We start from the raw sequence: 13,093 nt of genomic DNA, 5'->3' as shown, positions 1-13,093 counted from the left end.
CGGCAGTGACTCCTCCGGAGCCAGCCCCGAGAGAAGGGGCGGCCCCAGACCAGCCAGTCTTTAAAGGGACCGCAGCCCGCAGGGCGGGGCGAGGGCGGGGAGACCTCGGAGAGGCAGGAAGGGCGACTCGAGGAAACGACCCACGGACAGAGGATAGGATCGGCAGTGGCAGGCCCGCGCTAGTGCGGATCTGGGGGCGTCTTCAGGAAGCAGAGTGCCTATTGGGGCGCTGAGGATTCCGCATAGAAAGGCTCCAAACGACGCAACTCCGAGGCGCCTGTTTCTATAGAGGGCCCTCTGCCTTCAGCCAAGCCTTTCTCCCATCCCCAGATCCCCACCCCCACCCCGCGTAACCCAGCATCCAGGTGGGAGGCAGGTTGGAGGGTAGGGCTTGGGAACTGGCTGCGAGGGGGCCTTTGCAGGATCCGCCATCCTGGTGGCCCCGCCTCCAGGGGGGCCGCGCTGTCCTGTGCTCGCCCATCCCTCCGCGCCCTCCCAGCCAGAGCCGGGTGTGGGTAGGGACTACCCCGATTGCGCTCCGGCTGCAGCGCCGAGTCGCATGACGCGGGGGTACGCGCGCGCCCCGGACGCTTCCCGGCTGACCCCGGGGAGCAGCCTCCAGCGCCCACAGCGCATCCACGTGAGCGGCCTTTCCCTCGGGTCGGATTTCCCCTCACTTAGGATATTCCCCTTTCCTGGAAGATACTCTTCTTTCCCAGAAGGCTGGGTTTTGGTGATCAAGGTCCCTGGATCCCGAGAAGGACGCGCGCGTGGGTGGGCGAGCTTTTCTTCTTAAGCCAAACCCTGTTCTCCCCTTAGTTGCTGCGGAAACACCGGCCCCTTTGTACCTGCTCTGGGCGAGTCACCTGCAGGACCTTTTCCTGCCAGCACCGGGACTTGCTTCCTGGGGCCCTGCCTAGCTTAAGTTTTGGCTATCACCACCTTCCAAGTCTTCGTTTTTGAACACAAGGCCAGGCATTTTCCTTTTACCCTGGATCCCAAAAATTATGTAGCAGGTCGTGAGCTGGGTGAAGGGGTGGGCAGTATCGGGACTTCTGGGTCTGTTGAACCTGTGTCCTGTTGCAGACCAGCGATGGTCCGGGTCGGTTTGGTTAACTGTAAATCGGGCTGGGAGCAGAGGCCGTTCTTGCTGCTTTGGTTCTTCCCAGCCCCACCCCCTTCACGCCTTTCCTCTTTCAACAGGAATTTCATTGGTCGATTTAGCAGAGGTCACCTGAGCCAGCTCTGAGAATACAGTCTTATCTGAAGGTCTTGCTTCCTGGTTCCAGCCAAGCACTGATTGAAAATATCTTGAAAAAAAACTTAGGACTGTGACTGAACAGGTCTAGACTTTTTACTTTTCTTATTCCCACAAATAATACAGTGTAGCTACTTACCTAACTCGTACACGCTATTAGGTGTTGTGAGTAACGTAGGCGACTAAAGCGCACAGGGAAACGCTACGCCATCTCCTATAAGGGACTTGGACGTCCCTGCGCCTGAGTGTGTTTGTGGGGATTCCGGAGCCAAGTCACAGGCTCACACCCACCAGCCTCTCCGGACGGTGGAGGTAGGAAAGGAGCCTAAATTCTTCCAGACCTGAGTCTCTCCCTGTATTTCCCAGGCCAGAGATGGCTCTCCCCCTAGTGTCTGACAGGGAAATTCTCACTTTTGCTTTTTATTTTCCCCTGGGAGGTAATATTCTTAAGTAATCCCTAAAATTCTTGAGTCCAGTGGTCAAGAATTTCCCACCTTCTTTGTTCCACCACATCACTCTCAGAGTGGTGGTAAGCAGAGTGCTCTTCCTCTCAGGCCAGAGTCCTGCTCTCCGGGTCTCACCTGGTGAGGTTCTCCCTAGGCAGAGGGGAAGAATGGCAGGGCCCACACCACAGTGCTCTAAGCAGATGGAGCGCATCTAAAGCCACAAGCAGCCCTTCTGCTCCACTCCTCCTCCCTTTCCTCCTCCTCCTCCTCCCTCCCTCCCTGAGGTTCTTAAAACTTGGCAACACACAATCACCTAAAGGGTTTATCAAAGCACCCCCCACTGGGGTCCACCCCAAGCATTTCTGAGTCAGTAGGTAGATCTGAGAGTTGGAATAGAGATTTTGTCTTTTTAGCGTGTTCTCAAGCTATTGGTCTTGCTAGCCCAAGGAACCCACTTTGAGAACCACTGTATGGCTCCTGTAGAGCTGGTAAATTTCAGTGGAAAATGGCTGGGGAAAGGCAACAGGAACTGTTCCTCAGGACTTTCTGCTGCATGTGAAAGGGAAAGTACAGCTTGGTTTTCTGCTGCCTATTCCCACCGCTCCCAGTATTTTGCAACCAGTTCTGCAGATTTGTTCCTGAAATCTGTGCTGCATGTTGCCATGCACTCGGGTCCACCCTGTTACCCATCCTTCTCAAGAGGCCACCTGGAAGTCACTCCTTCTGAGGAGTGCTGCACACCCGGGGAGCCCCAGGGCACAGACTTGGCCTCAGCTCTGGGCCACTGTTTGGTGTTCAAGAAGCAATGGGATTCTGGCAAAGAGCACAGCGCTGGAAGATCAGTTTTGAAAGGTCACTCATGAAGTAATTGACAGTAGTCACCACCCCTGCCCCCCACACCATTCAGACAGCCCAGCCTCGATTTCCTGGACAGAGAGGCTTGCAGGGACAGGCATCGTGGCTGGCACAGGGGTCTGAGGCCGTCTGGAGCAAGGCAGTGCACAGCCCTCCCAGCTGTCCTGGTTTCTGTTTTCTCACTGCAGCTCTGGCTTGGTAGCGTGGGTGTCGCTGCTCTCCGCATAGAACAGTACAGGGCCAGAGCCCGCATTTGGCATCTGGGATGGGAATAGGGGTGTGAATGGGGAAAATACAGCTTCATGTAAGCAAGCCAAAAAGTTGATCAAGTTTATCCTGAGGTTTATCTCCCTGAGCCAAGAAATTGAGGTCAGGGGAGATCATTGCCGCTTCTAAACTTAAGAGGAGGCTCCCTGCACTGGATGTGCCTCTTCAAATGCTATCTTTGCCAGTCTCCTCCTCCTCCTCTCCACTCCTCCTCCTCCTCCTCCTCCTCCTCCTTCTCCTCCTCCTCCTCAGGAAGCATTCCTTTCACACACACACACACACACACACACACACACACACACACACACACCCCCCTCTTCCCTCCTTCACCAGGGCAGAAGTGCTAAGAAAATCTCTAGTCAGAACATAGCCTGGGGTAGTGTCTGCTGCCTGGATGTTATAATTTCTGGGAGCATGCAGGCTCCAAGGATAAGAGAGCCGCATCTCTAGAGCACAACTGCTGGGAGTTCCCCCTTTTGGCCTAAGGCTGCCAGCTTTTTTCTGATTGTGACTCACTCGAAGAACAGTGGGTGTGCTGTGCTGCTTTTCTTTTTGACCAAGGAGAAGGATGATGACAGTGGATTTGAGCATGTGGTCAGTGTGAGGCCACCTCAGAGATGGTCCAGGGTGTGTTGATTTCCCTGTTGAGCGGTTATTTCCAGGCTGTCCCCCAACTTCCCTCCCTTTCCCTCCCATTAAGAAGGAAAAAGGAAGGACAAACATGGCCTGATTTTTTTTTTTTAAGGGGAAGCTTTTGGTTTTGTTTGGCTTTGAGGCATTTTAGATTGCCTGAAATCCCCCAGGCTTTTAGGGAGCCCAAAGACCCTGAGAGCTGCACAGCTGCACACTAAGAATTATCGTGTCAGTCTGGACAGGCCCAGCTGTGTTGTGGTAATCGACAAAGCCCAGATCTCAGGGTCTTTAGACAACAGAGGCTTCCTTGCTCACACTGCCTGTCCTGTGCAGGGTGACAGGGGCACTCTGCTCATCAGAGTCACTCAAGGACCAGGCTAATGGCAAAGCCATCCCATCTAGCCTCAAGAAGCAGGAGGACTCTCAGTAGCATTTTAAAGCCTGGTCACTTCTGCTCAGTACCCAGGACAGGGACAGTTACCTGGCCCCGCCCTACCCCAGGGGCAGCACAGAATGCAGTTCTGCTTGCTGTCAGAAAAGGGGAAGAACTGGAAACACTTGCCACCAAAGAGCAGTGCAGTCCTCAAGGGCATGGAGGAGCCACTCACTGAGCAACAGTGCCACTGTGGACACTGCAGGCACAGCAGGGGATGATGGGTCCATGAAGCTTATGTTCTGTGGGACAGTCACATGACAAGCAGGTATCACGTGTGTATCAGGCCATAGGTAGTCTGATGACACCACATAAAGCGCACAAAAAGGACAGAAAGTAACAGGGACTACTTACAGTCTTTTTTTTTCTGTATTTTTTAGGGAAGGGTCTACAGGGTGTTCAGGGTCTCACTACTAGAGCAGACTCCTAGTGATTCTCCTGTTTACAGTCTCCCAAGAGCTGGGATTACAGACGTGCACCACCACAACCAGTCTCAATCTTGGGCTTAGTGCGCCCTAGGGGTGGGGTCAGCATGGTAGGCCTGGGGATCGAACCCCAGCCCCTGCACCTGCTTGCAGGTGCTTTAATCGGCTGAGCTGTTTGGCTGGCCCTTTACTTACAGTCTTTTGCATGGATGAGAAAGGCCTTTGTGAGGTGCTGACATTTAGCCCAGAGTGAACAGAGTTGGCCCTTTGAGCAATAGTCCCAGGCCAAAGAGAACCTTGGACCCCACAGCCCCTGGCTCCCCAAACGCTGTGCGCATGAGTTTGCTCAGAACATGGTTTCCCAGGCCTGCTGTGTAGTGTACACTGCGAGACTGTGAGCAGGAACAACGACCAATGGGGTTGGGAATGAAAATGTGTCTGTGAAAGCTGCTCTGGAAATGTGGAGTAGCTGGCGGGGCCGACTGAAGGCTCGCAGAAGTCATATGACCATTCTGAGCAGGGGTTGCAGGCTCAGACCCCTGAATTGTCTGCCCCCCACCCAGCCAGTGCAGGAGGGCAGCACTGCTCAGAACCTCCTATGTGGCTTCGTGGGGGTGGGGTGAAGACATGGTGAGGTCTTTATCCATTTTCCTCTCCTTTACCTTCCAGGTCTGGCCCAAATGCCAGGCATTCCACAGAGCTTTCCTGGAGTCACCCAGATGGACTCGGCACTGCCTCTTCTGGGCAGCCACAGGTCCCTGTGTCTCTATGTCATACTCATGTCATCCTAACGTGGGTCACATCTCTTTGGCCACTCAGCAGGTAGAACATGCTGGTACAATGAAACAGTCAGCCACGGGCTCTTGGCCGGTGCCTCGGCCAGCACACAACAGTCTCACCCCATAAGGCATGGCCCCAGCTCCTGAGCACATACCGGGAGAATGAAATCCTGCACCCCTCTGGCCTGCGCAGAGGAAAGGTGGCACTGGGGACTCACGGTGACTCCTGCACATCCTCTAAGGTGGGGGCCCTGTGTGGGCTTGCTGGCCAGGGCTAAGGGCCAGCTGAGCACCACCTCTATTCTCAGGGACCTGGACTTGTGTGTCTCCCAGCTTCAATGATCTCGAGGGAGTCTCCAGGGCCCTTGACCTTACTCAGGGGTAAGAAGGGCAGGTGGGGAGGGAAGGCGACCAGCGATAAGGGGGCTCCGGAAAAGGTGTCGCCCTGAGGGGTGGGCATGGGTGGGGCTTGTTTTCCCTGTCTCCTGGCGCCTCCTCCATCTGATTTTAAGCATGGAATTTTCCCATCTCACCACTCTGCCAAGCTTGGGCTAAGCCTGGTTTATGTATCATGTACGCGTGTGGGCCTGTGTGTGTGTGTGTGTGTGTGTGTGTGTGTGTGTGTGTGTGTGTTTTCTTTCAGTTGGAAAAACTCAAAAACCAGGCAGCTTTGTCAGCGGCTTTTATCCCTCAGCCAGAGGGGAGCCGGCAAGCTGTAGCCACTTACATTCAAGCCTCAGCCTACTCCTGGCCGCACTCTGGCAGGAAGCCGAGACTGGATGAGGGCAGAGCAGCGACAGCAGCAGCAGCAGTCCTCCCGGCTGTGCTGCCCCCCTAACCCCAGCCCACTGCTCCTCTGTTCTCTTTCCCTCCCCTCCTTCCTGCTACTCCTACTTCCTCCTTGCCCTCTGTCTCCTTCCCTGTTGCCCCTGTCCTCTCCTCCCTCCTGCTCTCTGGTGAGGGGTGCAGGGAAGGATCCTCGATCTAAGAGGGCAAAACTGTCTTCCAAGGAAAGAAAGCTCCTTCCCAGCCCATTGCTTCCCCCCTCCCATGGGTGACTATGGACCCTTCATGAGACAGAGGGGGGAAGCCAATAATCAATAATCAAACCTTAAAAAAAAATCACTGAAGCTGTTCAAGTGAACCCCAATGGCAGCTGTTCTACTGAAGTGAGGCAGCCCCATGAAAACAAACAGTGGGTTCAGAAGGAAACCCATCCTCTCCTCAGAATGGCTTCCCACCTCAGCTGTCAGGAAGGGCCAGGGTGGGGCTGCCTAGACCAGTGGCCTCGGCTGGACATCTCCTGCACACTCTGCCTCAGTGCTCTCAGACTTCAGCCTGGGGGCCGGGGAGATGGCTCAGTAGAATAAGCGCTTGCCTGGCAAGCGCAAGGGCCTGAGCTCAATCTCCAGTTCTGCAAAAACAAAACAAAACAAAAACCCCAAACCAGCCTGTGTGAGAGGGAAGAACCCCAGCAATGCACATTCCTGGGCCACACCTCACGGGCTGGGTTTGGGAGCTGGGTGGAGCCCTAGAATCTGTGTTTTGAATCTGGACACCAATGTACCAGAAGAAACTGTGGATTCTGAGAGAGAAATAGTTCTCTAGCCTGGTGGCACCATAGCGAGGAAAGAAGTACCAGGCCTCCCAAGCTGACTGTATTTCCAGCAGGGGGAGCAGGGACACCCCATATCCTTTGGGTTAGACCCCTTTTTAGCTTGGACAAGTCTGTGCCAAGATGCCAGCCATGAACTGGAACACCCTGGACCTGAGCCCCTCGCAGGGCTGAGATCAGAAGAGCTGTCTCCCTAAGGAGGTCCCCACACCAAGAGGGAGGCATGTGGAGAAGCTGCTGAGAACCAACACCGTGCTTTGGAAGGTTACGGGAAGAGCTGTTCCTACCCAAGATGGTCCACCCTCCACGCAGGCACTGAAGAGTGCTTACTTTTAAATACCAGTCAGACTTGAACTAAAACCTGTCCTTGGTTCCCAAGTGCTTTAGTGTGGCACTAACCTTTTGGAGCCAGCTCCTCCCTTTCAGCAACACAATTTCCTACTTCCTCTTACTCCCAGGAATGCAGAAATACTTAGTCTCTCCCACTCCTGGGCTTCCGCTGTCCACACTGCCAGCGCCTGCCATGGCTGCTGGGCAACTCATCACCAGCTCACTCCCTAAGATTCCACTCTGGGGCCATCTGACTATGGTCACGCCCTGGCCACCCATCCTGACGTAGGCACCCTGCCCTGCCACGACAGTGACCTGCAGACAGCACCAGAACTGCTCATTCCTAGCACAACACCTACCAGGTGAGGCTGGAATTCACTGGCGTGCCCGCTTTCCTGAGGCTGGAGCTCCTCGGGGATAGGCAAGGTGTCCCTGTGCTTCTGCAGCTCAGCTCCTAGGCCTGGGCCTGGCCACTGTCTTGCTCAGCTCCCACTGGATGAACTGAACAGGCTCTTTCCAGGAATCACTCAAGGGAAGAGAGGGACTCAGGGGTCCTTAGACACCTGTGGTGGGCACTTCAGGTCATGGGCCTTGATACACTTCCTCATTCCTTTCTGAGAGGGATCCGGAAGCTGCCTGTTCAGATTGGTGGAGACAACTAGAGCCTTCGAGTGTGTCCGCCATGTCTCGTGGGCTTGCTGATGAGGTCAGATCCTGGGTTACTTCCCAGACATCTGTGTTTGGTCCTCAGGAACACCCCAGCTCTTTCACACAGCCCCACCAAACACATGGGGTCCAGACCAGGCACAGCTGCCAGGGAAAACCCACTGTGGGGCTTTTCTGCTGGGCCACTGATGAGCCTGAGGTGTCCTGGACTTTACCCTGGTGGAGCAGATGAGGGGTAACCAAGTACTTGGGGGGCAAAGCAGCACCTGGTCCCTGAGACCCCAGAACTTGAACCCATGGCTTTAGTGACCTGCTGGGCTTGAGGTCCAGAGAGCAAACAGGAAGCTCTTAGACTAGATTCAAGCAAGCAGCCTCTAGGATCTCTGCTCCAGGTTCAGAGCTTGCTGCTCTTTCCATGAAAAGCAGAGGTGCTGGAGTGCAGCACTGCGAAGTGTGTACTTGCCTCCGCCCTGCCCACAGGGCACTGCGGCTGAGCTCTGGAAGCCACTGAGGCCACAGAAGGGCAGGCCTCAAGCACAGCACTGTCTTAATGGTCCAGAGCACAGGAGAGTGTGTGCTCCACTCTCCTTTCTCCTCTCCTGGGCTGCCTTACTGTGCTCCCCATTCTCTCCACCAGCACCCAGTCTGGATGGGTGTCCTGCGCTGGGTAAGGGCAGGCGGGAGGTAGCTATCTGCAAGGAATGACTACTTTTGTGAGCCTAACCCAGGCACTACTCCAGCTTTCACATGAAGTAAGGAAAGGCTTAAAACGACCCATGGCAGTACTAGACATCTAGCTCGCAGCCTTGGCCATAAGTAGCGGTGAGAATGGGCCCAAAGACCAGGTACTTAGTGGTTTGAGGGGTTAAACAAAAGACTAAACTTTCTCCAGGCTCCATGCACAGCTGCCCGGAGGACAGAGGCAGGAGAGCAGAGGGGAGAAAGGCCACCCCTCCAGTAAGAGGCCATCTGCCCTCGCTCTTCCCTGAAATTAGGGCCCATAAAGGGGAAAGGTGGAGTCCGGAATCCCCAGCCTGGCCCCATTTCTCCACGCCTCTTCTCAGAGATCCCCAACCAGCCCCTTCAGCCAGCTCACCCAGGGGAGAGCCTCTTGGCTTCTTAGATGCAGCCCAGCAGGTGCCACAGCACAGCGAACAGTCATGGCAGCAACATTTATTCTACCCTGGAGGGTGCAGGCCTCTTCTCTGCGCTTGGCTTGGCCCCTCCAGGTGGTGCCTATTGGCACAGCTGCCTATGGATGCCCCCGGCAGTGTCCAGGACCCATGCTGTGGCCACTCAGAGAGAGAGAGAGATGGAAAGGTTTCCAAGCTGCTAGCATCTTCCTGCGCCCCCTGCATCCTGAGCAGAAGGCTGTGAGGCTCTGTCACCTGCAGCTGAGGGTGGTGATCTGTTCCCTGCGGAACACTCAAAGAGGAAGGAAGATCCGTGTGCTGGGTCAGCCTCGGCCTCCACTGCAGACATCTAGGGAGGCTTAGCCCGCTGGGCCAGGAGTAAGGATGAGGCACAAAGGCCAGCCCAGTGGTAGCTGCCAGGGTGTTACGGGTCCTAACAGAGATGGCCAGGGGCACAGGCAGTGCACCGTAATGCTGGGACATCTCTTGGCTGTGTCGGGACGGAGGTAGTAGGCTGAGGAGAGGGGATGGATCTTGCCCTGGGCTTGTCCCCCGGGGCAGCAGAGCAGCTTGCAGGCCCTCTAATGCTTCTAGAGATCTTGAGCACTCCGGGGAGCTCAGACATCAGGGGTGGGTGGGGCTCCGCTCAGCCTGTGAGGAGAAGTGTGGGTTAGCTAGGAGCTGGAGGGGCTGCAGACCACACCCAAGGGCCCAGCACCATTAGCATCTGGAGCACCCAGCCCTGTGGGTTCCTAGCTTTCTGGTTGCAGCATCCTGCACCCCTCTGCCTCTCAGCTTGAACTGCATGTTAGAATCACTCAGGCATTTACAAAGCCCCCAACGCCAGGCCACACCCAGAAGTTCCTCAGCAGAGTTTAGGGTGAGGGAAAGGAGGTCAGCCTAGTTCATCTGGCTCTGTGCCTGAATAAGGAAGCAAAAGCTCACTAAAATAAAGTTCGCAAGGGAACTACATATCATAGCAAGAAAAATTTATGTCGGCACTAAAATTGGAACTTCCTGACCAAAGTGTTGTTTTGGAAAATCTTTCCAAGAAGCGTCAGAATCTCCCATTGTGAATACTTCAGAAGATGGGCTGGGCCTGGTGGCTCCTGTAATCTCACACTCTAGGAGGCTGAGGCAGAAGGACTGCAAGTTCAAGTCCACTCCTGCACGCTGCCCCCAGGCTCCTTGCCTACCACAGCCTGTTTAACCCCCATGTTAACACCACCAGGTAGAAACTACCATTCCTGTTTTACGTGGTAGAGAACTGAAGTTCAGGGCTCAGCAAGTCTTCCAGGGTCACTCACAGGTAAAGAATAGTCAGGATCCGGCTCCTGTTGTGGTCTCTGCTACCTCTCCTGGCATGTCCCTGGTCCCCACATGGGGGCTGGATGGACAAGGTGCCAGAAGGACACGGTGGTGTGGGTGCCGGTGTCTCTCTTTTGAGGTTATCTCTCTGGAATTTGTGTGCTTTATGCAGACTTCTCCCTACCTGGTTTCAGGAGCAGCTGGCTACTTTCTCGTGACTTTTACAGGGCACATCCAAAAGCCTGTGGGGGGCTGCCACAAGAGATGGACTAGAGGCTTCCTGGTGGCCCCAGTGCTATGAGTGAGGCAGGAGGAGCAGGGCCCTAGGGGGAGGAGGCCCCATGGTCTGGGGTGGTTTGCAGGAGTGGGACAGAGGACAGAAGCAGTGCCCACTCTGAGGATGACCATGGGGACATTAGGGGGTGGGCAGGGAAGCCTCATGCACAGCATCCATGGGACTGAGGGACTGGACTCTGACACAAACCCCTACCTGCCTCACTGCCTCAGCTCTGACAGCACTGAGGGTTTTGTTTCAAAGACTAAAACCTGGCATGTAAACCAGCTGAGGTGGAGGCTCGCAAGTTAGAGCCTAGCTTGGCAACTCAGCAAGACTCCATCTCAAAATAAAAAATTGTAAAACACCTAGTGACATAGCTCAAGGGGAAGAATGAAGGAATGAATATGGAGTAAAGCCTACATCTCCTCTCGATGGCAACTTGTTTGTGGACCAGGCTTGTACCGCAGATGTCCTCCAGCCTGCGTGGGCCCTGGGGACTCCACCCCAAGACCACAGCAGCTGGAGGACGCAAACCTCCCAACACAGCAGGGCCTCCTCACCGCTTGATGATGTGGTTGTTGTCCTGCAGGTCAAAGGTCAGCAGCTTCATCTCCTCATAGAGCTCCTGCATGCTGTCCATGGTAGAGGCCAGAGAGGTGGATAAGGCCGGTGCCCCAAGGCACAGCCAGTGTCCAGGCAAAACAACTCAGCCCTGAGTTCAGCAGCCTTTGCACTCTAACACACATGCACGCATGCACACACACACCATGCACACTCACTCCCTGTGGCACTTACTGCATAACCAGATCCTTTGGAGCACCGCCAGGAGGAGGAGTCGTGGTGTGTGATGAGACCTCAGCCCCCATGGTCCTGTCCTGAAGGAGCTGGTCAAGGATCTGCAGCAAAGCCACAATTACTCAGAGGAGCAAGCCAGCTGTTTGCAGCTGGGCAGAACGGGCTGAGGCAGAGGGTGACAAAAGTGCCCCAGGCTAGTTGCCAGAACTGTCTCACCTAGCCCATCTAGAAACCCAGCTGGCACTACTTTCACTTGTCTGTGCTCCAACCGAAGGGTCCAGGCTGCCCAGTTTACCTATGTCTAACCTAAACTCCTCATGACTCAGCCCCAGCTGCAAGCTGCAGAGGAGGAGGGGCAGGGGGGACCTAGGCTGGTCTGTGGCAGCAGGAAGTCAATGCCCAAGGTGTGAGCAGGGAGGCAGGAGCAGCAGGTGTCCCTGGGAGGGCAGCCTTGTAGCCTGTGACCAGCACCCACAGTCCTGCCCTTGCTCTTTGGTCTGAGATCCCCCGACAGTGCGTCCCATACGTGCTCTGTCCCCCCTCAGTGCACGTCTGTAAGTCAGAGGCCTCTAGGCCATGAGGAAGTGCTTGTCCTTGGTCGAGGCAGCTCTGTCCAGAGACTAGGGAACAATCCCCCCACCGGGCACCCGCATGCCCCTCACAGCCCCTGGCAGCCCTCAGAACCGCACCTTGCTCAGGCTCTCCTGGGCTCCCTGGGCCTCTGTGTTGCAGGTGGCCACAGACCAGCTGGCCAGGCGCAGTTGGTTCCTGGTCTCCTGCACCTCTCTAGGGAAGGCAGGTGGAGCTTGGGGTTGGAGCAGGTCCTGGATCTCACTTCCCAGCCCCCCCAGCCGCCATCAGGCCACCACACAGACACCCATGGGCCCTGAGCCTTCGCCTCCCTCACTGCCCCTGCCCTACTAGGTGTGGCCTGGCTCTCACCTGCCCCACTTTCCTACAGCAGATATGACAAGCCCCAGCTTGTCACTGGGGCTATGTGAGCAGAGATGTTTGCTCTTTGCATACAGGACACCAAGCTGTTAAGCTCACAGTTGGTTCTCCACCTCCTGGGTCACCAGGAGGAGCTAATAATGCACTGGGGTCCAAGCCCTACTCTGACTTTGGGGTGGGGTGGGGTGGGATGGGAAACCAGGCACAGGTATTGCACCATAAATCTGGGGAGCATACAGCACTCAGGAAACTGTACTCCCTTCTCAGGGGGGCTTGGGCTTACACAGTAGGGGAAGCAGGGGCTACCTGAGAAGCCCCCAAACTCTCAGAGGTGCAGGAGAGAGAGGAGTCTGTCAGAGGACACTGTCTGCCCCTGCCCCACACCCACTGGGAAGCCTGAAAGCTTGTCCTTGGCTCAGAGAGACTTGGTCTTCTCATTAGCAAGGATGGAAGGGAACAAGATCCAAGCCTCAGTTCCCTGATCTGTCAAATGGGGTGATGTCATCAACTGTAGGGTAGCTACTGTGGCCTAGACTAGCATTTCTGGAGAAATCACCCCTCAGATGCCTGGTCTACTGGGCCCACAAACCTGCCTTTCTCCCACTTCCTCCCTCTCTCTCTCTCTCTCTCTCTCTCTCTCTCTCCCCTCCCTTTCCCTCTCCCTCCCCCTCTTTCCTTCCCTCCCTCTCTCTGTCTCTATCTCTCCCCCTCCCTCCCTCCCTCCCTCCCTGTCTGTGTCTGTCTGTTTCTCTGTCTCTGTCTGTCTGTCTCTGTCTCTCTCTCTGTCTCTGTCTTTCTCTCTGTCTCTCTGTCCCTCCCCCCTCTCTCCTTCCCTCCCTTTCTCTCTGTCTCTATCTGTCTCTCCCTCCCTCCCTGTCTCTCTGTCTGTGTCTGTCTGTCTCTTCTGTCTGTCTCTGTCTCT

The 13,093-nt window shown here is 55.5% G+C and overlaps 1 protein-coding gene across 6 annotated transcripts in view; it reads right to left on the bottom strand.

Annotated features, from left to right (window-relative positions):
- Nucleotides 1-8,875: 8,875 nt before the first annotated feature.
- Nucleotides 8,876-13,093, bottom strand: part of Ikbke (inhibitor of nuclear factor kappa B kinase subunit epsilon) — a 21,523-nt gene continuing 17,305 nt past the window's right edge. For all 6 annotated transcript variants that reach the window (XM_023701205.1, XM_023701203.1, XM_023701208.1 and 3 more), the window contains 4 exons: nucleotides 11,910-12,006; nucleotides 11,221-11,321; nucleotides 10,986-11,057; nucleotides 8,876-9,491 (listed from right to left, as the gene is read on the bottom strand). In XM_023701205.1, the coding sequence (XP_023556973.1) occupies nucleotides 9,458-9,491; nucleotides 10,986-11,057; nucleotides 11,221-11,321; nucleotides 11,910-12,006 (304 nt within the window). In that variant the 3' untranslated portion in view covers nucleotides 8,876-9,457. The remainder of the gene's footprint in view (nucleotides 9,492-10,985; nucleotides 11,058-11,220; nucleotides 11,322-11,909; nucleotides 12,007-13,093) is intronic.

The sequence above is a fragment of the Octodon degus genome, unplaced genomic scaffold (genome assembly GCF_000260255.1).
Source record: "Octodon degus isolate 3935 unplaced genomic scaffold, OctDeg1.0 scaffold00131, whole genome shotgun sequence".
Taxonomy (NCBI): Eukaryota; Metazoa; Chordata; class Mammalia; order Rodentia; family Octodontidae; genus Octodon; species Octodon degus.
The sequence above is the reverse complement of the archived record's forward strand: the minus strand, read 5'-3'. Positions and strand labels throughout refer to the sequence as shown.